Raw genomic sequence first — 22,903 nt, 5'->3', positions numbered from 1 at the left:
GAGCAGAGGTCCATCAGTGGTTGTTAGCCACAGTATATATATATATGCGTGTGTATATGTATGTGTGTGTATATATGTATAGAGAGATATGTATACACACACACATTGGTCACTGTGTGACACAGAGTGTTGGACTGGATGGGCCATTGGCCTGATCGAACATGCCTTCTCTTGTGGTCTTATGTTCTTGTTCAGTTCTCCGCAGGTGGTATCAAATGGCTTGACAATGTCAGCCGTTTTAGGCAGAAGTTTCCCTGAGAAGTTCTTTTGCTGGAGCTTCTAGGCTGGCAGCAGTGCTCATGTGCACTTCTTCAGGTGCACTGAAACAGACATCACCAACCACTGTATCAATGTACCCTGCCTGCAAAAGAAAGCTTCTATATCCAGAATAAAACTTTTTTAGTCTTCAAGGTGCCTCTAAACACAAATTTTGTTCTGCTGTTTCAGACTACTCCCTTGAATGATGTCTGTCCTCATTTGGGCTCTTTTGAAGAAAACCTAAAATATCCTCCTTTAGGATTGGAAGGTCAGGAAAATGCCCTCAAGGATAGTGAGAGCCTCACGACAGCTATGAGGACATGTAATTTGGCCCTCAACGGTGGTGAGCTTGCTGCCGACTCCTGCATGGTGTCTGCAGGGTAGAACTTTGTTCCAAGAACGTATGAGAAGGATGCAGGTTCTTGGTGGAGACTCCTTGAAGGGCAAAAAAAAAGTCAGCCCTTCCCCCTCCTGTCTGCCACTCCCTCTTGGCCCAGGAAATAAATACATGTCTGAAGGCGGAAGATAAGAAAAGTCCCTGCACAGATCATCACTCCCCTGGATGAGAGAACTCCCATTCTCTATTCTCTTCACCCACCATATGATTACAGACTACAGCAGAAGTTACAGGATGTGCAATTTATTTAGGAATCTTTAAAAGAATAAAGGATTCAAAACAGGCAAACCAGGACACCAAAGGTACTGCACTGGAAAAGCCAGGAGAGCAAAGAGCCAGTCAAATTCCACAGACCACTGTCTGCCTCCTGTCCTAATCCAGCTGGGCCAGAGATTGTGACAGGGTTGGGATTCCTTAGCTCTGCGCTTTGGGCATTGCCAAACAAGCACATAACCCTGGAAGACATCCCCTGCATTAGCCAGAGCAAGAAGGGCCACTAGAGCTCCAGGGGGCAAAACCACCGCTTTGTACCCTCAGAGTCCAGGGACAGTTCTGCCATTGTGAACAACATCGCCCCCCCCCCCCACAGTCCGAGAAGAATCCGGTCTTCCTCTTCCTTTTGCCTTCAATCCAAGAAGCTGCTAGTAAATCACTGTCTGCTGATTTGATTTCTGCATCTGAATGATCTTGCCAAAGCCACCTCTCCCAACATCGTAGTCTGTCCGGTATTCGTCTCTAACCTAGAGGGAAACATGAGAACAAAACAGAGAGCAACAAAGATACAGGAGAACTTGCCCAGAACTATCGCTCTAAATTGGTGTCATTAGTTGTTTTTTAGCTCACCAAAGCCACAGGTACTTATAAGGATGATAACCTGGAATTTTTAAGAATGAATTTGTCAGAGCTCAAGTTGGCACCACTTTAGAACCCCAGAGTTGGAAGGGGCCCCACAGACCATCGAGGCAGGATCAGCCTAGAGCATCCCTGACTCATTTTCAACCTGGAGCAAAGCGTCCCGTTCCTTTGAATGTCTGGACATTTATTTATTTAGTGGGAATTCATGGAAAAAGCTGCTGAATCTTTTCATGGCATGCAGGTAACATCTAGTAAATAAAATCCCATTAATATTCTATTAAAAAAATGTTTTTCTCCAGGCTGTTGACACGCCCTATTTCGAATTCGCGTTTCTGCAGAGATAATTCTGCAGAGGGCAGGTTCACTCTTTGGCCTGGAAGAAGCAGGGCCCAGAGCCATGTTATTTCACCCTCTGGTCTCTGGTGCAGCTTCCAACCCAGGTGTTCACTTTTGACAGCAAGCTGACTTACTGGATGTGTTGCACTAGCTGGACATTTACTGGCACACCTTAGTAACCAGCCCCATCCTGAGCATGTGGGGCACAACACCCATATTCAGACCCAAATCAGAACCAGCCCAATATCTGCTAGATTTCTCAGGCTTGTCTAAAATCTGCAAACATTGTGTTCCTTACCTGGCCACCTGCCTTCCCACGGCCATACTGCCGCCCTTCCTTGAACCCGGTATCCCAGTCTGTTCGGATGATGCGGTCATCCAGCCGGGTTCCATTGATGAACCGCATAGAGTGCTCAGCTTCTGCTCTTGTGTAGTATCTGGAACACTGCTGTAAGGACATCTGAAGACTTGACACTGGCTGGCCCCGAGCTCAAGAGAAGACAGGAGGTCCCCAAAGCCCCCTCCCCCAATCAACAATGACATTTCTATAGGTTGGATTTTAGTATTTCTATGCATCTATCTTGTTTTTAACTGTCAATTGTTACACTGTGTAATAAATACTTTGTTATTTTTCAGTTTGTTGTTTCAGCCTTCTGAGTACCCACACTGTTTCTGTGGTTGGGTTTCTTCTTTTGAACACTAAGTGCAATACAATGCTGTTTCTAAAGCGAAGCAAGTCTCTCAGCCTGGTTAGTAGGAAACTACTTCAGAGCCCCACTCAAATAACCAGTTTTACAGGAGGGATGCAATCAGAATAAGTCACTAGATTCAAGCCCAATAAATCTTAAACACACTAGATGAAGACTGGGAGGATCGTGCCAGGAGAGGGAATCCTAAAGGTATGAGGGCCCCAGGCCATTTAGGGCTTTAAAGGGTAGCAGAACAACAAACTGGAGTGTGTCAACAGTGACCATGTTGCTCCAGTCTTGTTCCACCTACACTGGCTTCCAGCTCAATTCAAGGTGCAAGTTTTTACCTTTGTAGCCCAGCACAGCCTGGGACCAGCATACTCACTCTGGTTATCCTTGGAGGCCCTGTTTTGGTTGCCCCTGCCATTTGAAACCAGATGAGTGGCACCCAAAGAAAGGGCCTTCTCCATTATGGCACCAAAACTCTGGAATTCCCTGTGTTAGGAGATTAACCTGCCCCTCTCTATTGTCTTTTGCCAGCAGGTGAAGACTTCTGCTTGATCTGGAAACCCCCAAGAATGGTTTTTGGTCCTCCTTCCAGCGTTCTTAATTGAATGTTATATTCTCGACTGTATCTTAACAGCTTGATTTTTTTTAATGTTGATTGCCTTAAGGACTCCAACTGGGTGGAACTGCAGCACTGAGAAGTTTTAAATAATAACTAGCGCTCAAAGGCAAGGATACTCCACAAAGCAGAAGCCGCAAGGGGTTTTCTTCACTCTGTCCAGCCCCATGACGATGCGCTTGACGTCTCCGCACTTGGAGAAGAGCTCGTGGATCTGCTCCTCGGTGGTGTAGAAGGAGAGGTTGCCCACGTACAGCGTGGTGGAGGTCTGCAGCGCCTTCAGCTGCTGCTCGGGGATCCCCTGGCAAGGAAGGCACCGCTGAGCGACAGGCCCGGCAGCACAGCCCCCCCCGCCCGGGCCTCCCTCCGCGGCTCAGCCCCCCCCGCCCCCGCCTACCATGTAGTGCTGGTCGAAGTAGCAGCTGATCTGGCAGTGCGAGTCGCTCTTGAGCCGCCGCAGCGAGCAGCCCAGCGGCGCCCCCGACGCCATCCTCCTCCTCCGCCCGCCACGCGCCCGTCTCCCTCCCTCCCTCCAGCAGGGCATGCCGGGAAGCGCGCCCCGCCCCCGCACCTGCGCAGAGGCCCGGTCTGGCGGCCCCAGCGTCCCCCGCGGCCTGCCCGGGGAGGGGAGGGAGCGGCGATGGCGGCGGCCGCGCGGGCGCTGGAGGGCCTCTTCGCGCTCTACTTCGCCAGCCACATCCCGCTGACGCTGCTGCTGGACGCCCAGGCCCTCTCGGCCGCCTGGCACCCCGCGCCGGTGAGAGAGAGAGGGAGAGGGGCCTCCTCCGCGGTGGCCCCGGAACTCCGGCTCTTTGGCCAGTCACAGGTTCCGCTTCCCTCTAGTGCGTGTTTGTGCGCTTCTTGCTGAATTATTGCGTGACAATACACATTCCCCTCAGATTCCATTCCAGGGGGTGCCACGCACACCCAGAATTTGACACTAGATTATAACATCAACAAAGCAGTTGCCATAGACTGCTTTGTTAATTGACACAATGCACGAGATGACATCTGGTCAGGATCGACGTGGAGTCTTAAAAGGGTTGTTATTGACTGCTGAGGAAGGCCCAGGAGGCTGCAACGTGTATTGTCTTGTGTTGCACATTGGACATGCTCATCAGCTTTATTGGGGAAGTTATTGCAGTTTATGTAACGCCTGCTTTGAATCTTAATGCAGCCTGATACTCATTCAGGCCTTGTGTTTTTAATTTTACTATTGTGTACACCATATAGTATTTATTTTGATCCTAATTTCAGTGGCTGTAGCTTGACCCTTCTAGCATTCCAGTACATGTCAGGTTGAGTCCCCCCCCAGTTGCACCAGAGGCCTCAGGCGGCCCCACTGCTCAGGACTGCTGGCGCTGCTGGCAGGGATGTGGGCCCGCTGGGGGCATGATGGCTCCCCCTGGACAGGGGCAAAGTTGCATCGGCAAGCAATGCCAGCAGAGCCCATTAATGGCCCCGTTAAGTCAACAATCACAGCAGCCCCTTCCACCACACCCACAGGACGGAGCCCAAGCAGCTCAGGATCCCAACGAAGGGCCCCTTAGCACCCAGTCATGGTCTCCAGCACCCTACAGATGCTCCCCGCAGGTCACCCCCCGACTCATGAAGTAGGACGCTGTCCGACAGCTCCCTGCCCCCGGACTTAGATTGAACACAGAAAGGGCCCTGAGCACCTCTGGGTGAGCGCTTGGTGGAAACAGTCCAGGCTTTGTGGCTGACCTTTCTCACTCTCGGCACCAGCAGGGATCCCCTCCCCTGGGCAGCATGCCCTGGCTGTGACTGGACTGGGCAGCCCTTTCTTTCCACCACCATGACAGAAGCAGCTGGTGACCAAGGCGCAGAGCACTGTGGGGGAGGGTGAAGGGAAGCAGGAACTGGCTGGGAGAGTAAATAGGGTGAGCAACCAAATAAAGGGAACCCCCAAATGTGAATACCAGTCAGGAAAGGAAAACCACTGGGGAGTAGAACCATCAGTTTGAATAATTGTTTGACAGTTCTACTTCCCAGAGGTTTTTCTTTCCTGCCCAAGTAAATGGAGTTGCTGGGCTGCTTCTGCAGCTAGCTGATGATTGGAAGGTTGAGGTATCGGTGGGGAAAGTAAGTTTTCTGACTTTTTGTGTCTCCTCAGCTGACAGAGATGCTCAACTGGTACACAACTTCATTTAAGGACCCCTTGGTGGCCCAGTGCCCTGCCTGGTTCAAATCCTTCCTGTTCTGTGAAGTCTTCTTGCAGCTGCCTTTCTTCCCTGTGGCAGCTTATGCATTCTGGAAAGGTCAGTGGGCGAGGTTGGGGGGAGGGGATGGCTGGGCTTCTGGCCCTAGGAGGGAGCCGGGCCTCTCCCCATTACTGCAAACAGGAGGCCCATTGAAAACCCCAGGCAGCCCCACTTTTGCTATGTTCAACCCAGGCATTGGGGCTTCTCTCATCCATCACAGCAGCCCTAGAAAGTGTCACTTCCTGCTTCCTTTTGGAAGGACAGGCTGTGTCAAGAGTGGGGGCCCTGAATTTGGCCACTGCACCACAATCGCACTGGTCTGGTGCTGGGCTCAGTCCAGCACCCAGGACAACTGAATTTTTAAATGCTTGTTTCTAGTCCATCTGGATAAAGCTCCATTCGGCGGGAGCACAGAAGGAAGCTGCTGAAACTTCAGATACTAGGGAAGGTGGGGAGATCGTGACTTGGATTTCTAATCGCCTCGGCTGCTTCTGTGCTGCAGGAAGGGGGGTGGTGTCCCTGTGGAACATGCTCTGAAGTGTTGTTTGTCAGTTCACACTTTCCACAGAGATTCCAGATGCAACAGAGAATCCATTTTCCCTTTTACACTGGATGCATTTTGGGCTACCACCTCCTCCTTGTCAGGCCATCATTGTGATTGTCTGCCCAACCTTTCTTTTTAATTTGGAATATATGCATACCACTGCTTGGGAATCACTCAGCTGAAATAATTCTTCTTCTTCCTCCTCCTCCTCTTCTAAACCTCCATGTTTGAGCAGCCTCAGTACTAGAATCCTTCTACTCTCTTCTCATTTGACTCCCTTTAATGAATTAATCGCTCCCTACTTTTGGGCAACATTTGTGCTCTGGGGAAGCCAGTGAGGAAGATCCTCCCCCCCTCCCTGGTTCCCCCTGAGGTTGGTGCCAATTCCCTCCCCTCTCAGGAGAAGCAGATTCCTCCCTCTGCCTTGTGTAGGCAGAATCGCTTTGCATTCCAAGTTGGATTGTTATCTCAAGCCCAATGGGGGGTCCAGCAGATTTCCCTTGGTTATGCTAATGGCAACAAGCTGGGAAGCCTGGATCCCCCCTCCCTTTTGTGATTTCCCTCCCCCCCCAGAGTGAAATGTGTGTGAGGATCACTGAAAGACACATGCACACAGTGTTGTATTTGTGCACTACCAACAACAGCACAGCTTGTGTTGCTCAGTGCTTAAAAACAAAAAAGTTCACATGACAGCCTGGATGAGGGGAAAATAAAATAGGACAAAATATTGCCCCAGCAGTGACAGGGCAGGAAAAGATCCCCCCCTCTGCTTTTAGAAAATGACATCTGATGAGTCATATATCTTCAGATGTATTAAACTGAGATCGTTGGAAGAAATGAAACCATGCCCAACAGACCCTTCTATCTGCTCCCCAACATCCCTAGGTCTCAGAGTTTTTGGTGGTAAAATGCCCCATTATTTATCAGACTTAACCATTCCAAGTCATCGCAGGGCATTTATGTTGGCTAGATGAACTGCGTTTCCCTCCCAAAGTTTTACAGGGGAGATATCATCGAGTCCCTTTATGTGATAGACTCTGTTCCTGTGGAGCGAATATTCCCAACTCAATTCAGCATATATTGCTTGATTGTTCCAAATATTCTCTGTAAAGATCCATTTTGCAAGCTTTTCTTCTCCCCAGATCTGTCTATATTGCCACCCTGTCTTTATTTACTGAATGATACTGAGTGGGAGGTTAGCGAGGCTGTGGCATAATTTTTGGCTGACATTCTTAAATTTAAATCTGACCATGTAAGAATGCATTTGTAATCTGGGTTTCTTTTTGATTTTATCTCCAATGTTTAAACTTTTTACATTCTGTGTATCTCATTTGCAATTGTTATGCTATTAAAGGTTTGGTATTGGTAGAAAATGACTTATTTGGGAGAGGGGGGAAAGGGGCTGCCTGCCCACAGTTGGGGCCTGAATGCAGACTGGCCTCACGTGGAAAGAGAAAAGGGATTGCAATGGGGGAAACACTCCAGGTGCAAGCACAGAGGAGTCCCTTTAGAGGCCAGCTTGATCCCCCTCTGAAGAACCGATTGAGCCGGAATCCCCCACGCACCATGACACCCACCAGGTGGGGGAGGCCAGGTAGGTTTTTGATTGGCCATTGGGGACTTCACTGGCCGTGCAGGTCTTTTTAAAAAGAGTCTTTGGCAGCAGCCCAAGGCTCTTCCTTCCCTGTGTGATTGAAGGGAAGCTGCAGCAGCCATGTTGTGACTGGTTCTGCCTTCTGCAGCAGCTGCCTACACCCACCACAGGCGGTCAGCATTGCAAGGGGGGCCAGAGGCTCACAAAGGCGGTGGACCCCCGGGGTAGAGAATAGCATTTATAAGACCACCCTGGGAAGGCACCTGCCAGCCATGGCAAGATTTCTTCTTCTTCATCACTGCTGTCGGCACATACATTATATAACAGTTTGGAACTCAAGATGGGAAAGAAGGGACTAAAAATCTTTCCTTTTCCTTTTAAATCCAGGTAACTGCAAGTGGATTCGAACCCCTGCCATCATCTATGCAACACATGTGGCCACAACACTGGTGCCCCTGCTGGCACACTTTTTGTTCCACGATTTCTCAGACTCCAAGCCCGCAGGACCACAGACGTGGCTAGAGCGCCTCAGGCTTTGTGCCATTTATAGCCCATATTTGCTGATCCCCCTCCTCCTCCTGGGGACCATGTTGTTCCATCCCTCATACAGCTCAGGAGAAAAACAGAAGACAACTTAAATGCTGCTGGGACCTTTAGTCAGAAAGGAAGAGCTGTTGATCTCAAAAATTGGCAACGTTGACTAGCCGCCCCCAATTTTACAGAATCTATTCCATAAAATAATAAAAGTCCTTGAGGTGGTGGTGGGGGGAAGTGGAAGCCTTCACTTGGGTGGGTGCGAAGACAGCAAGAATGGGGGGCACTCATCCAGAGCCTCCTTCTAGAGTCCATGGTATTTTTCTCCACAATGGGCCTTATTCTGAGTATAAATATAAAACTCTGGTTGATATGGCTGGAGACCTACTTATCTAATGCAAAAGACACGGTATAGTGGTCTTAAAATGAGACTTGAAGAACCTGTTCAGAAAGTTACTTTAAAAGAAAAAAAATCTAATAATTTCACTTGCTGTGTCAAAGTACTAAACAGTCAGTGATGGGAGTATTCAGATCTTATAAGCTCTGGGTCTTCCAGATGTGTTCATCTGGTAAGTTGCTTCTCCCCCCCCCCAAAAAACATTGATAATGCAGAAAATGAACACCCTTCTCCTTCAATAAGATCAATGTCTAATATAGAGAGCTATTTTAGGTCTAATCTGCGTGTTCAACACAATGAAGTGCTACAATTCTGCCTTGTATATAATTTTTTTTTTAAAATTCTCACCTGAATCAAACTTGCGAAGAGAGGAAATCTCCTTGTTGGGCTTCATTTCTGCTCCCTGCAAGCAGGACCTGTCTCCAGAGCCCCTCTGCCACATGCATGGAGCTAACCTTTTCCTGTCCTCACAGGACTGGCTGATGGGTGGTTTGTGGAGGAGGGACATTTAACAATGGTCTACATATGCTTACCCTCTGATACACATTTGTAAGGCCTTTTAATATTATTAAATACTACTGAAATCTGTCTTGTATTCACTTACTTGGCAGTTGCCTGGTTGCACTCAGGATGTCGTAAAATAGGTTACCAATGCTTGGGTCATAGGTCTTGCTTCTTGTTTGTCTGTCGGAGAGCAGGTCTTCTGCCTCCCAGCACTTTTCTTTGGCCCTTTTAAAGACTTTTCAGCTTGCATGATTCGAAATTCCCATCTCCAGAACAACATGCAGTAGAAGACCATCAAATTACATACAGCTTTGTGAACTCAACACAGAAGTTCACCAAAATACCCCCAAAGGCAAATATTAGGACAATAATTTTTAAGTCCATCATGAATTGCTCCTCTGAAAGGAGCTCAGAGGACCTAAGCCCTGATTCCAGCTGTCTGCTGCTCAGGGGGCTTCCAGGGTCTCAAGGTAACCAGCCCTGTTGTGTCCCGTTTCCAGGTAAGCCCTTCCTCATGAAACTTCTGAAGAAACCCCTTGCCACTAGAGGGCAGTGCTTGCAAGCTCTGCAGAGTGGCAGGCTGAAAGGTTTGAATCACAAAACAAGGTTCTTCAGCGGGGAAGTCCTCCAAATGGATAGTCATGCCTCCTCTCACTCCAGGCAGGGCTGTGTGAGGATCCCTGTTGGAGAGAGTGAGGTTGACCCTCCAGTTTGGATAGCTCTTACTTTACTTTATTCTCCAGCACGACACTTGCGCTCCGCTCCGTGCCAAACTGGCGGATAGGAGCAGTGGAGGTCCTCACTGTCCTCCAGCATTGAAAGGGTGATAGCCTTGTCTTCCAAGAAGAAAGCAGGCAAGGGAGAAGCTCCCCTGCCCAAAGCCTTGGGTAGCAGGGACAGGGCTTTAGAGAACTTCCGAAAGGCCACAAAATTAAACATCGGGGGGAAGGGAAACAAAACTTTGGGTTGTACTCCCCTGCCCACGCACACCGAGGGAAGAAGCACAGTCCAGAAGGTGCCGATGGCTGGCCCAGCAGGCAGCAGCTTCCAATACAACATTTTCCAAAACATGAGATCGGCAAGAAACAAAGAGAGGCCTCCTCCCCCCCCCCACCTCCAGGCAAGGACTAGAACCACATCAATTGGCTAGAACCTGATCATGCTTTGGGGCAGGGGCCCCCAACCCCCGGGCCATGGTCCGGAACCAGTCCATGGCCTGTTAGCAACTGGGCCCTAAGTTGTATAATTACTTCATTATATATTACAATGTAAGAAGATGATGATATTAGATTTATATACTGCCCTCCGCTCCGAATCTCACAGTGGCTTACAATCTCCTTTATCTTCCTCCCCTACAACAGACACCCTGTAAGATAGGTGGGGCTGAGAGAGCTCTGACAGGACAGCTCTGTGAGAGAGCTGTGGCTGACCCAAGGCCATTCCAGCAGCTGCACGTGGAGGAGTGGGGAATCAAACCTTATTCTCCCAGATAAGAGTCCACCCACTTAACCACTACACCAAACTAATAAAGTGCACTATTGTATCATCCCAAAACCATTGTGCCCCCCCCCCCACTCCAGTCCGTGGATAAACTGTCTTCCACAAAACCGGTCCCTGGTGCCACAAGGGTTGGGGACCACTGCTCTGGGGCATTATGGGGAGCAGTGGAATAAATCCCTCTTGGGCCACAATCATTAACCCTCCCACTTGGCAGTCAGGAATGCAGCAGCTCCAAATATGGCAGCCAGGCCCTTTTCAACCCAGACACAGACTAGACATCCTGGGCTCCCCATGGCCCCATTCTCCAGAGCAAGAGCAGAGGGTGAAGGATTCAGAGGGAGACGAAAAGGAGGTTTTGTCAAGGGAGAGGCCCCCCCTTTTCACCCACAACATCTTTTGGAGAAATTCTCCAGACACCTAGCAAATGGGCAAGATTCTCGTCAGGGGACCAAACACGCCGTCACCCACACCTCAGAGCAGGGGTATCAAATGTCTGGCCCATGGGCTTTAAACAGTCCTGGGGGGCTCTTTTCTCCCCCCCCTCCTGTCCTTTCTCTCTAAAGCCCTGAGGCTGCCAGTTCCCAGCTCCTTCTTTCTTGCCTTTGCAGGTTGCAGCAGGAAGCAATTCTGGGTTTGCAAAGCTGCAAAGAAAATGCGGAATGAACTTTCCATTAAGGTTTCTATGCCCAGATAGACTGCTTTGGGAGTAATCAATCTGAGCACAGAGACCTTTATGGAAAATCCAAAATTTGTGTGTTTTCCTTGCAGCTTTGTCTGTGCAAACACATTAAAGCCCGTGGGCCAGATGTTTGACACCCCTTTGTCTGTATTTTAATGCAGTGGAGTTCAGTTTCACTTTTCAGCATTTATATGGTCAGTAAGAAGCTGTTCCTTGCTGGAGTTGTGTGACCTTACAAATGAAGGCTTGATGCTTCAAGCCAGCTTGTTTCTGCTGAATGGACCTGGGTGCTGAGTGAGTACTCTGACCTGGGAACCCACAGCCAAAGGGAGATATGACGCTGGAGAGGCATTGCCAATCTGAGTAGACCTGGGGGCAGGGGAAGAGTTTACAATGCCCAGCCATTTTATGTTTTCCTAAACCCAGAACATTTTATATTTTTGGTTTGTGTTTTTAGTTTCCACTGTGATTCTGCAGGGCCTGTGCTTTTTCTTGATGCTTTATTTGTAAAATTGTATTGCCAAATCCGAATCCAATCCAAAAACCTTTTGCATAACACTTTGCCAAATTCCACTATTCCCCCACCTTTCCATTTTAAACAAAACATTGCAGGAGTTTTAAGCATGTTTGTATTTTAAGTTTCACACTTTGATGCCAGCCGGTGGGTGTGTGAGACAGCATATCAAGGAGCTGACCGACTGCTTTGTCGAGTTGGAAACCCGGGGCAAGGTGATTGCGGAGGAAGACAGAGTCTTCATCCTGTTATCTTCCCTCCCTCCGGAGTTTTCCCCGCTCATTACTTCACTGGAGACCATGAATGTCGCTGCTTTGATGATGGAATACGTCTGCGCTCATCTATATGATTTCCAGGAGAGAGTGGCTGCTGTTGTCTGTCCAGGAATGTTGGCTGGGGAGCGTCCATCTGGAGGAGCATCTGGAGGAGTGCCTGTCCGTGTAGATGCTGGCAAGCAGCCGAAGGCAGAGGCAGAGCCGAGAGCATTGGCTGTGAGGCGGTGTTACCGGTGTGGGTCTGCATCTCACCTCCTGCGTGCCTGTCCAGAAGCTGGACGACAGAGACGGCAGGGGAAGAGGAGTCAGCATTCCACAAGCAGCTGTGAGGAGCAAGTTCGGCTGGTGACGTCTGCAGCGTGTGCTGGGTCGCCGTGGATACTCGACTCGGGAGCTACGAGCCACCTTTGTAATTCAAGAGGTTTGTTGCGAGACTCTCAAGCCTCCAAACTCTCCCATGTGCGGCTGGCTAATGGCTCAACAGCTATTGTGGAGTGTGAAGGTGCCATTAATTTTCCGTCTGTGAGCTGCCAGCTAAAGAATGTACTGTGTGTTCCCTCCCTAAAGTCTAATTTGCTGAGTGTCAGTGCTCTTGTTGATCAAGGGTTTGATGTTCTGTTCACTCGTAAATGCTGTAAAGTACTGAGAGGGGGGAAGGTGCTGGCTACTGGCCAAAGGGTGGATAAAGTTTACGTGCTGGGGAATGAGTCTGTCAGAGTTGATCAGGTATCTAATGTGCCTGCACATGATAAGTGTGTGCACTTGCTCCACTGCAGACTAGGGCACTGCGGATTCCATGCACTAAACAAGACCCTGTCTCTGTTGCCTGACTTGAAGGTTAAGCCCTGTAAATGTTTTCTTGACTGCCAGGTGTGCAAGAAAGTTAAAAGTAAAGCATGCACTGTGGCAAAGCAGAGCTCCAGAGTGTCTAAGCAAGCTCTGGAATTGCTGCATTTGGACGTAAAGGGGCCTTTCTCCAGGAGCCATTAGGGGAATAGGTTCTGCCTGGCCATGACCGACGACTATTCCCGGTTTTGCTGGGTGTTCACCATGAAACACAAAGCTGAGGCATTCCAGTGTTTCTCACGGTGGGCAAAGACTATAGAGCGGCAGCTAGGCTTGCAAATAAAGGCTCTACAGTCAGATAGAGGAGGGGAGTTTACCTCCAAGAGTTTTGAAAACTGGGTGAAGGACCGGGGGATTGTGCACAGGCTGGCAAACCCAGCTACTCCCTCTGAAAACGGCCTGGCAGAACGTAAAGGGGCCATCCTCCAGGGAATCATGTACGCCATGGTGGAGGATGCAGGTCTCCCGTTTTCCTATTGGGCGGAGGTTATGCAGTCTGCTGCTTATATTTGTAACAGAGTGTGGACAAAAGCCACAAATGATATCCCCTACAGAATGTTGTTTGGGAAGCTGCCCAATTTGGAGTTTCTCAAGGTGTTTGGTACTTAAGCCTGGGTGAATATACCTTTGAAGCACCGTAGGAAAGGAGGTGACCAAGCTAAGTGTTTAACTTTTCTGGGATATCAGCCAAGTACGAAATCTTATCGCTTCTGTAATAGGGAAGCTAAGATAACGTACAGCCGGTCTGCTAGCTTTAACGAGCACAGCAACTGGAAAAAACTACATGGCTCTGAAAGTGAAAGTGCAGTTTTACTGCCGTGCTCAGAGAACAGCTCTGAGACAGAGCAACAGGAGGTAAAACAGGAAAATGAATCACCAACTCAGGAGGTGTCTCTGGGAGAGAGTGAGCCCGGTACTAGCCAGGGGCCATGCGTGTCCTCCAGAGTGACCAAGGGTGTTCCTCCTGAGAGGTATGGGTTTCCTGAGGTTAACCATGTGTGTGTGCCTGAGCCTGACTCCTATCAAGAGGTGTTAACACTGGAAAGCGAAGAAAGGCAGGCTTGGTTCTCAGCCATGGAGCGAGAGTACGACTCTCTGCTGAAGAACAAGGTGTTCTCAAAGGTGCCAAGGCCAGCTGATAAAAATGTAATAACTTGCCGGTGGACCTACAAGGTCAAGAAAGCTGCTGACGGAGCAGTGCAGTGGAAGGCTAGGCTGGTTGCCAGGGGGTTTTCCCAAAGGAAGGGTTCTGATTACGAGCAGGTATATGCTCCAACCCTGAAAGCAAAGACTTTAAGAGCCGCACTGTGTAAGGCTGGGTGCTCGGGGCAGAGAGCACATCACATTGGCTCTGAGACTGACTGTCTGAATTCCCCACTAGACCAGGACTGGTATGTGGAACAGATTCCTGGGTTTGGGGGAAGGGGACAAAGTGCAGGTCTGAAGAAAATGCTGCTGACATTTTCACAAAGTGTTTGAATGCTGATGAGCACTGTAAACTTGTAAATGTACTGGGCATGCTATGTTTGTTGGACTAGGAGGTGTGTCAGTGTGAGTCCTCCGTCCACAGCATGATTGCAGCATGGAGCAGCAGGTGGATCTACAATGACAGCATCTGACAGGTCAGGTCAGATCAACCTTGGAGAAGAGCCGGTTCAGGCTGGACTGTATCCAGGGGAAAGCACCTGCTGGAGTCAGCAATTGTGTGGATTGCCTTGATTGGCTAAGCTGTGTATATGGACTACAGTGCCAGACAGTATTTCTCTCTGTTGAGAGTAGGTTCCTGGCGTAGCACTTTGTCACTCAGTTTAATGTATGATATTCACCGCACCAGTTGTTTTGTATAAAGTCTGTAAATACACTACTTTTATACTAGGTGCTGGTGTGAGGCTCAATTTCTTCCTAGCGTCTACCTTGTGGCAGTTCTCTGTTTTGCACTCTGCACATGAACCACTGACAGGACCAACCCACTGCCAGCCCACCGAGAAGGAAGCTTCACGGTAAGTGATACAAATCTTCCGTTCTCCAGTGGCCTGGTCAGTGGGTCGGTCGACTACTGGGATGTATCAAAGCTATACATCCCTGGGCGGGACTGGCTTCCCTGTTTGGAGTGCATGCTGCAGCACACATTTCCAAAGGCCGCTTCTGCCGAGGCCCACTTATCTACTTTATAGTGCCATAGTCAAACAGAGACTACAAGATATTGAGAGAAAGAATGATATTGCCAAGGTCCCGGATTATCTAGCTGCCCCTCAAAGGAGATATGTGTTAGCTCCAGCCCCCTATCTCTAACAATACCATCCCACAGAAGGGCCTTTTCTATGGCCCGTTGCAATATCTTTCCTTCAGCAGTCGTTGAGGGCCACTTTAGAAAGGTGCCTATGGCTGAGCGGGTTTGTCCTTGTGGTGCAGATAAAGTTGAAACGATTGACCATGTTTTGTTTGGGTGTGGCCTATACCCTGGCATACGAGCCAGGTACATTTATTCTTTGTTGGAGGGATGTCTTGGGTTTTCTGATTTCAAAATCAGAAATACGCTGTTATCAGATTTTAACCCCCAATTCACAATTAATTGTGCCAAATTTATGGCGGCAGCTAGGAGAATTCGTGAGGATTATGTAAAGAAGGGGTCTTGAACTGACTGTTTTTTGAATATTTCCAAGCTTGTATTTTATCTCTTCTTAAATGCTTGAGTACTCTGTATACCATCACAAATGCTACTGAAACTGATATAAATACAGAGACCATGCATAAAGTTGCCAAATTTTGTTCCCATGCAATCAAATTGCATTTTATGGTTCTTACAAGTTAATGTTGAGGTAACAGATTGTAATTTTAACCAGTGTATTCTAGTTAATATTTTTTCTGGAGCTGTATAATTTTTAAATTTTTTATTATATGTACTATATTTATTAAACTAGAAGATGTTTGACCACTACTGTATTATTTGTCATATCTCATTATTCATACTAATGTCCTATATATTATTTTCACATTTATTTTTAAAATATCTTTTGTTTCACCTATTTAGGTCCATCTTGATTTTTACAGTTTTTACGTGGTTGTTGTTGGCCTGCATTGTGCTGTGTATTTGGTCATGGACCATAATAAAGCAGACTGAACTGAACTGAACTTTATAGTGCTTGGTATGCACCGTCCTCCAAGTTGCTGCCTCACCCACAGCTTCCAAGGAAGGAAAAGACCTCTACACTGCCGATGTAGCAGCACCCCTCAAAGAGTGAGCCGTGATCCCATCCGGAGGGATCTGACCTTGGGCCTTGTAGGCTAGTAGAATACATTCCCGCAGACATTTACTAAGAGAGGAAGTGGAAACCTGTCACCCCCGTGACCCTTTACTGAAAAACACAAACAAAGTGTCAGACTTCCTCCAGTCTTTTGAACGGTCAATATAAAAACTAAGTTCCCTCTTAACATCTAGACAGTGCAACTCCCTTTCCTTAGGAGACTTAGGGTTGGGGCAAAAATTCGGAAGCACTAACTCCTGAGACCTATGAAAAATGGAATTAACTTTAGGAATGAAGGATGGGTCTGGTCTAAGCACCACTTTATCATTATGAAAGACACAGAGTTCCCTATCAACAGAAAGGGCCCGTAACTTGGACACCCTACGTGCTGTGGTGATTCCCACTAGAAACATCTTCAACCGGATCTCCCGCACTCTTTCCAAGAGCGTTCGGAAGAAAACCATCCTGCTTCATGCAGGGCCGGGAAAAAACTGGAGATTTCTGGGAGGTATAGGCCACTCCCCCCCCTCCGGATCAATTGGAAGACCCGACCCTGTGATGAGGAGGAGGAGCCTATACCCAGTAGTCAGACTGACCCACTGACCAGGTTGTCAAGTCGGCAGATTCAATAACGAGTCTTCGGTGAAACAAAGTATCTAGTTTATTGATATCATGGCTCTTGACTACAGTAAGATTGAAAGACTAAAGATCATACAGTAGAATGCAATCATATAAGGTACACTTCAAAGGGATTCTTGAGGGAGGGGTACTATGCAGGGCACATTCACACATTGATGTTACAATTTCTTTCTCAGGCCTGGTTTGGCCTTGAGCGTCTCTTGGCTCCAACCTCCCCTGGTGCCAAGCCTGAGAAGGCACAGATAAAACTGTTCACATATTCCCATTTCAAAGCAATGCTACATAACAAAGAAAAGGAGGGGGGGTGAGGAGAGTTCAGCTAGCAGCAATGGAATACAGTATGGCTTTACCCAGGATGCTTTTCTCCTGAACCAATGATTGGGTGTAGGCTTGACCAAAGCAGGAGCAGACTTGACACAGGTCACTGGAGAAGGAAGCAGACAACAGTGAGTTGCTCGAGGGCCTGATAGGAGCTCTCCAGGGGCCACACGTTTGACACCCCTGCCTTAAGAGGTTCTTGCTAAAAACTAAAAGGGTGGCCAAGTTTGCTTCTGATGCTTCAGAGGATACAATCCAGTTCTGTGCAAGATGTCAAGACTGCAAATGGCCAACATCATTATTAGAAGGAATAGCTAGCTGAAACACTAGAAAGTGGATCCCTTGTCAAAAAGTAGGCTCTCATCAGAAAAGTTTCCCTGTAGGCTTCTCTTTGGAGAGACTAAAGAGAACAAAGAAGACCATGCTATCAATGTAGAGTTCAAGGGATAAAGATATCAAAACAAAACCTCATCATTCCTTTCACGGTTACAGGGCATCTCTACGAAGAAGAGACTCCAAGGACTTAAAAGGCTTCTGGTCCTTTGGTTACAGATCCAGATCCCACCAGAAAGCCTCCCCAGGACAAAAAATCCACCAGCCCAAAAGAACATTGCTTACTTGATAGGGAGCTGCCTCCAGTTCTTTGCAGAGATCTGGCAGAGCTCAGCAAATGGATCCTCTCTATAAAAAGAAATTACAAAATAGAGTTTCTGCCTCTCCCTCCACACCAGTTTATGCCGTCCCCCATTCCCAGGACAAGACAAGGACATCATCTGCTGTACCAGGTGATACACCACCTTGTACAGACTGTGGCAACAGAGGAAGTTCCCAGAAAACAGCGTTTCAGGGGTGCTTATTCCGTTCTGTTTGTGGTTCCCAAGAAGACCAGGGATTGGAGGGCAATTCTAAATTTGAAAGGTCTGAACAACTGAGTCAAGAAATACAAATTCAAGATAAAATCCCTTTTACACAAGAGAAGGGTTTTCTCACATCCTTCGATCTCAGGGAGGCTCATCTGCCTATTCCAGTCTCTCTGGCATCCCCATTCTTCTTATCAGGACTGGCACTCCCAGGAGAAGGCTTTATTCTTTGGCCTCTCTTTTTCTCCAAGGGTGACAACTGCCAAGCAGACCGTGAGCTTTCTTCAGACACACAGATTCTTGATGAAAAAAGTCACAAGAGAATTCATACTTTTGGTAGCCAGGATTCTCATACACATTTGGCCAAAGTTCTTCTGTTGGACAAACAATAGGGGATCCCAATTGTTGTGAAGGAGATCTGGAGAAGCCCCTCCACAGACATCTTGTAACTGCTGGCAGTTCTACGGTCCATGATCTCTAGGGCCCGTCTTCATTCCAGAGCTCTGCAGCAGACACTTCTCCCTCTTCAGAAGAAAATAATGAGGTGCAGACGCAAACAGGTCTGGGTATCGGGAAACCTGAAGAAGGCTCTAGGATGGTGAAAATCTCTCCAAGGGAATCAGTCTCCTTTAGCCACATCCACTTGTCCTTACCACAGATGCCCACAAGAGGGGCTGTGGAGCACTCAGCCAGAGCCTGGTGAGGGAAGGAGAATGGAATTGTTTGGAAGAGGAGGCTCGAGCTTCAAGCAGTAAGACAGGCGCTCTTAGCCATCTAGCAGCATGTAAAAAAGCCCACCATGTGCTCATCCACAGAGGCAATATATTGACAGAGACACATGTCAGCCATCAGGGTGGCACCAGATGAAGGTCACTGTTCAAGAAATCCAAGCTCCTTCTAAATTAAGCAGAGAAGAATCTTGCCAGCTTAAACGCAGAACACCTCAAGGGCTTAGCCAACCTGGAGGCAGATTGGTAGAGCAAGAAAAACCTGGACTTGGGGGAATGGATCTTGAATCAAAAGGAATTTCAACAGATTACTCACAGATTTGGAACCCAGGTCATAGATCTGCTAGTGTCCCCCCCGCCCCCCACCCCAAGCAACCCACATATAGACATGTTATGTATTGGATGTGCGACCAGAGACTTTGCTGAGCTTAGGGCTCCAGAACAGGAGCCACCGGGACTCTGGCAGGTGGCCAATCAGGAGTCAATGGGCCGGTACTGGTACCTATAGTTAAGAATAGAATCATAGAGTTGGAAGGGACCTCCAGGGTCATCTAGTCCAACCCCCTGCACAATGCAGGAAACTCACAAACCCCTCCCCCTAAATTCACAGGATCTTAATTGCTGAAGACCTCTGTCATCTGCTGACCTGTCCACTTTTTTTAGCTCCAAGCAAGAAATTCTTGGCCAATTTAGGCCTTAGCACTGTGATGGAACAACTCATATTTTTACTTGCGGATGTAGAATCATAGAGTTGAAAGGCACCTCCAAGATCATCCAGTCCAATCTCCTGCACAATGTTCACAAATACCTCCCCCTAAATTCGTTGCTGTCAGATGGCCATCTAGCCTCTGTTTAACAACCTCCAAGGACGGAGAGCCCACCACCTCCTGAGAAAGCCTGTTCCACTGAGGAACCGCTCTAATGGTCAGGAAGTTCTTTCTAATATTGAGCCGGAAACTCTTTTGATTTTATTTCAACCCATTGGTTCTGGTCCTACCTTCTGGGGCCACAGAAAACAATTCCACACCATCCTCTATATGACAGCCCTTCAAATACTTGAAGATGGTGAACATATCACCTCTCAGCTGCCTCCTCTCCAGGCTAAACATGCCCAGCTCCTTCAATCTTTCTTCATAGGCCAACTCCTTCAATCTTTCTTGGTCTCCAGACCCCTCACCCATTCCAGCTTGTCCATATTCTTCTTAAAATGTGATGCCCAAAACTGAACACAATACTCCAGGTGAGGTCTTACCAGAGCAGAGTAAAGCGATACCATCACTTCATGTGATCTGGGCACTATACTTCTGTTAATACAGCCCAATATTACATTTGCCTTTTTAGCCACCGCATCACACTGTTGACTCGTGTTCATTGTATGCTCCATTAAGATTCCTAGATCCTTTTCACACATACTACTGCCCAGACAAGTCTCCCCTATCCTATAACCATGCATGGCATTTTTTTTACCTAAATGCAGAACTTTACATTTATTCCTGTTAAAATTCATTTTATTGGTTTTAGCCCAGTTTTCCAGCCTGTCAAGATCATCCTTGATCCTATTTCTTTCTTCTATTGTGTTTGCAACCCTTCCCAAATCAGTATAATTGGCAAATTTAATAAGCATTCCCTCTATTCCTTCATCCAAATAATTTATAAAGATGTTGAACAAAACAGGTCCCAGGACAGATCCTTGAGGTACGCCACTTGTCACTCCTCTCCAAAAGGATGAGGAAACATTCACAAGCACTCCTTGGGTGCGATCTGTCAACCAGTTACAGATCCACTTAACGGTAACAGGATCTGAAACACATTTTACCAACTTGTCAACAAGGATAGTATGTGGAACCTTATCAAAAGCCTTACTGAAATCAAGATAAACTATGTCTACAGCATCCCCCTAATCCAGCAACGTAGTCATTTTCTAAAAAAAAAAAGAGATCAGGCTAGTCTGACATGACTTGTTCTTGAGAAACCCATGCTGGCTCTTAGCAATCACAGCCATCCTTTCTCAATGTTCCAGGACCAACTATTTGATGATTTGTTCTTGAACTTTTCCAGGTATAGACGTCAAGTTGACAGGTCGGTAGTTACCCGGATCCTCTTTTTTCCTCTTCTTGAAGATGGGGACAACATTCACCTGCCTCCAATCTTCTGGCACCTCTCCTGTTCTCCAAGAATTCTCAAAAATTATGGCCAGTGCAGGGCTATCGAACTCATTTGTTATGAAGGCCGGATCTGATATAAATGAGACCTTGCTGGACCAGGCCATGTCAGGTTGGGCTGAGTCAAGTCGGGCCAGGCCATGTGCGTACCTATTTAAGATTAGGTAGCAGAGATACAAATTTTATAAAGAACACAAACACAAATATATATTTTTTAAAAACTTAAAACATGCTTAAAATGTTAGCACTCATTGGTCTTAAAGGTGCTTTCTTTGTATTTCTTTGAGATCCAAGGAACTGGACAAAGGAAGATGGGGGGGGAGGAGCCTCAGTCAATAGAAGGAAGAGATGCTTGGTTCAGTAGCTCCACTGTGCAATTCAGAGAGCCTGACAAAGCAAGCTCTCCCTTCCTCCCCAAGGGAGGAGCCTCAACCATTGGAGAAAACAGAAGCTTTGCTCTGTAGCTCCTGTGCAATTGGGCAAGTCTTGCAATGCAAGCTGTGATGCGGAAGGAAGCAAGAGAGAGGGAGAAGGAAGCAGACAACAACCAGCTGCTCAGGGGCCTGATAGGAGCCCTCCAGGGCCTGATTCGGCCCCCGAACTACATGCTTGACAGCCCTGGGCCAGAGGCTCAGAAATTACATCCACAAGCTCTTTTAGTACTCATGGATACAGTTCATCTGGCCCTGAGGATTTGGTTTCATTTAAAGAAACTAGGTGTTTATGTACTACCCCTATGTTGATCCTAGGTTGGAACTCTATACCCTCATTATATGTTCTGTTTTTGCCATGTTGAGCACTGTTTCCCTCAGAAGAGAAGACTGAGGAAAAGTAGGAATTGAGCAATTCTGCCTTCTCTTCATCACCTCTTACAATTTCACTTTCCTGCCCTCTCAGTGGGCTTACGATGTCCTTGCGCTTTTTCTTACTCTGAATATAAGAAAAGAACCCTTTTTTTGTTTTTAGCATCTTTGGCTAGGCTAAGCTCATACTGAGCTTTAGCTCTCCTAACTCTTTCTTTACAAGAACTGGTTATTTGTTTATATTCATCCTTGGTTAAAAGGCCTTCCTCCCGTTTCCTAAATGAGCCTTTTTATTTCTCAAGTCTTTAGAGAGCTGCTTACGGAGCCACCTTTGTTTCTTTAGGCTTCTTCCATTTTTTCTTCTCATAGGAATTGTCTGTGATTGTGCTTTGAACATTTTGCTTTTAAGAAACTCCCACCTCTCTTGAACCCCCTTCTCCTTAATTATTTATGACCATGGAATTTTACCCAGCATAGTTCTAAGTTTGTTGAAGTTTGCATTTCTGACGTCCAACCTGTATGTTTGACTACATACAGTTTTCCCCTTTCCAAAGACTGTAATTCCAAAATCACATGGTCACTACTGCCCAGAGTGCCCACTATTTTCACTTCTTCAACCAATTCTTCCTTGTTGGTGAGAATCAAATCCAAAATAGCAGATCCCCTTATTTCTTTCTTCACTTTCTGAAGAAGGAAGTTGTCAGCAAGACAAGTCAGGAATCTATTTGACTTTTCATTTTTAGCAGAGTTGGACTTCCGACAGATGTCCGGGTAATTGAAATCTACCATGATCACTGTGTCCCTTCTTTTGGAGAACTTTGCAGTCCGTTGTATCTCATGCAAGTCCTCTGCCTGACTTGGTGGTTCCCCACAATAATATCACTGTTATTTCTTACTTTTTATTTTTACCCAGAGACTCTCAACTGAGCTGCCATGCTCAGATTCACGTATTTCCTCACAAGTATATATCTTCTCACATATAATGCTATACCTCCACCCTTTCTTATTTGCCTATCCCTTTTAAATAAGTTGTACCCTGGATCCTAATATTCAAATTGTGAGTGTCATTCCACCATGTTTCACTAAAGCCTATTATGTCATAATCTCCTTCCTGTATTAGGACTTCCAGTTCCTCCTGTTTGTTTCCCATACTCTGTGCATTAGTGTAGAGACATTGGAATCCATGTTTTATGCATCCTGAGGGTTTTGTTTCTGTACATACCTGCAAGGTAATGTTACCTAGTGTATGCACCACTCTCTGCAAAGTTTTAATGTTCTTATCTCCAGATATTGACATCCTACAAGGCTTTGAATTGCTCCCCCATGCAATTTAGTTTAATGTCCTCCTTATTAGGTTATCAAGGCTGTTACCAAAACCC

General features: G+C 47.2%; 2 protein-coding genes across 2 annotated transcripts; one reads left to right on the top strand and one right to left on the bottom strand.

Moving 5' to 3' along the window:
- Window positions 1-882: 882 nt before the first annotated feature.
- LOC132586854 (nuclear cap-binding protein subunit 2-like) lies at window positions 883-3,650 on the bottom strand. Its single transcript, XM_060258986.1, has 4 exons — window positions 3,558-3,650; window positions 3,280-3,461; window positions 2,145-2,283; window positions 883-1,395 (listed from the first exon to the last, which is right to left on the bottom strand). The coding sequence occupies exons 1-4, from the start codon at window positions 3,648-3,650 to the stop codon at window positions 1,297-1,299; spliced, it is 513 nt and encodes a 170-aa protein (XP_060114969.1). The 3' UTR covers window positions 883-1,296.
- A 150-nt stretch (window positions 3,651-3,800) lies between these two features.
- On the top strand, window positions 3,801-9,039 carry TMEM97 (transmembrane protein 97). The gene is made up of 3 exons (XM_060258881.1): window positions 3,801-3,917; window positions 5,295-5,439; window positions 7,908-9,039. Exons 1-3 carry the CDS (start codon window positions 3,801-3,803, stop codon window positions 8,156-8,158), a joined length of 513 nt encoding a protein of 170 aa, XP_060114864.1. The 3' UTR covers window positions 8,159-9,039.
- The last annotated feature ends 13,864 nt before the right edge of the window (window positions 9,040-22,903 follow it).

The sequence above is a fragment of the Heteronotia binoei genome, chromosome 18 (assembly GCF_032191835.1).
Source record: "Heteronotia binoei isolate CCM8104 ecotype False Entrance Well chromosome 18, APGP_CSIRO_Hbin_v1, whole genome shotgun sequence".
Lineage (NCBI taxonomy): Eukaryota > Metazoa > Chordata > Lepidosauria > Squamata > Gekkonidae > Heteronotia > Heteronotia binoei.
Note: the sequence above shows the minus strand (reverse complement) of the source record. Positions and strands in the feature narration are given on the sequence as shown.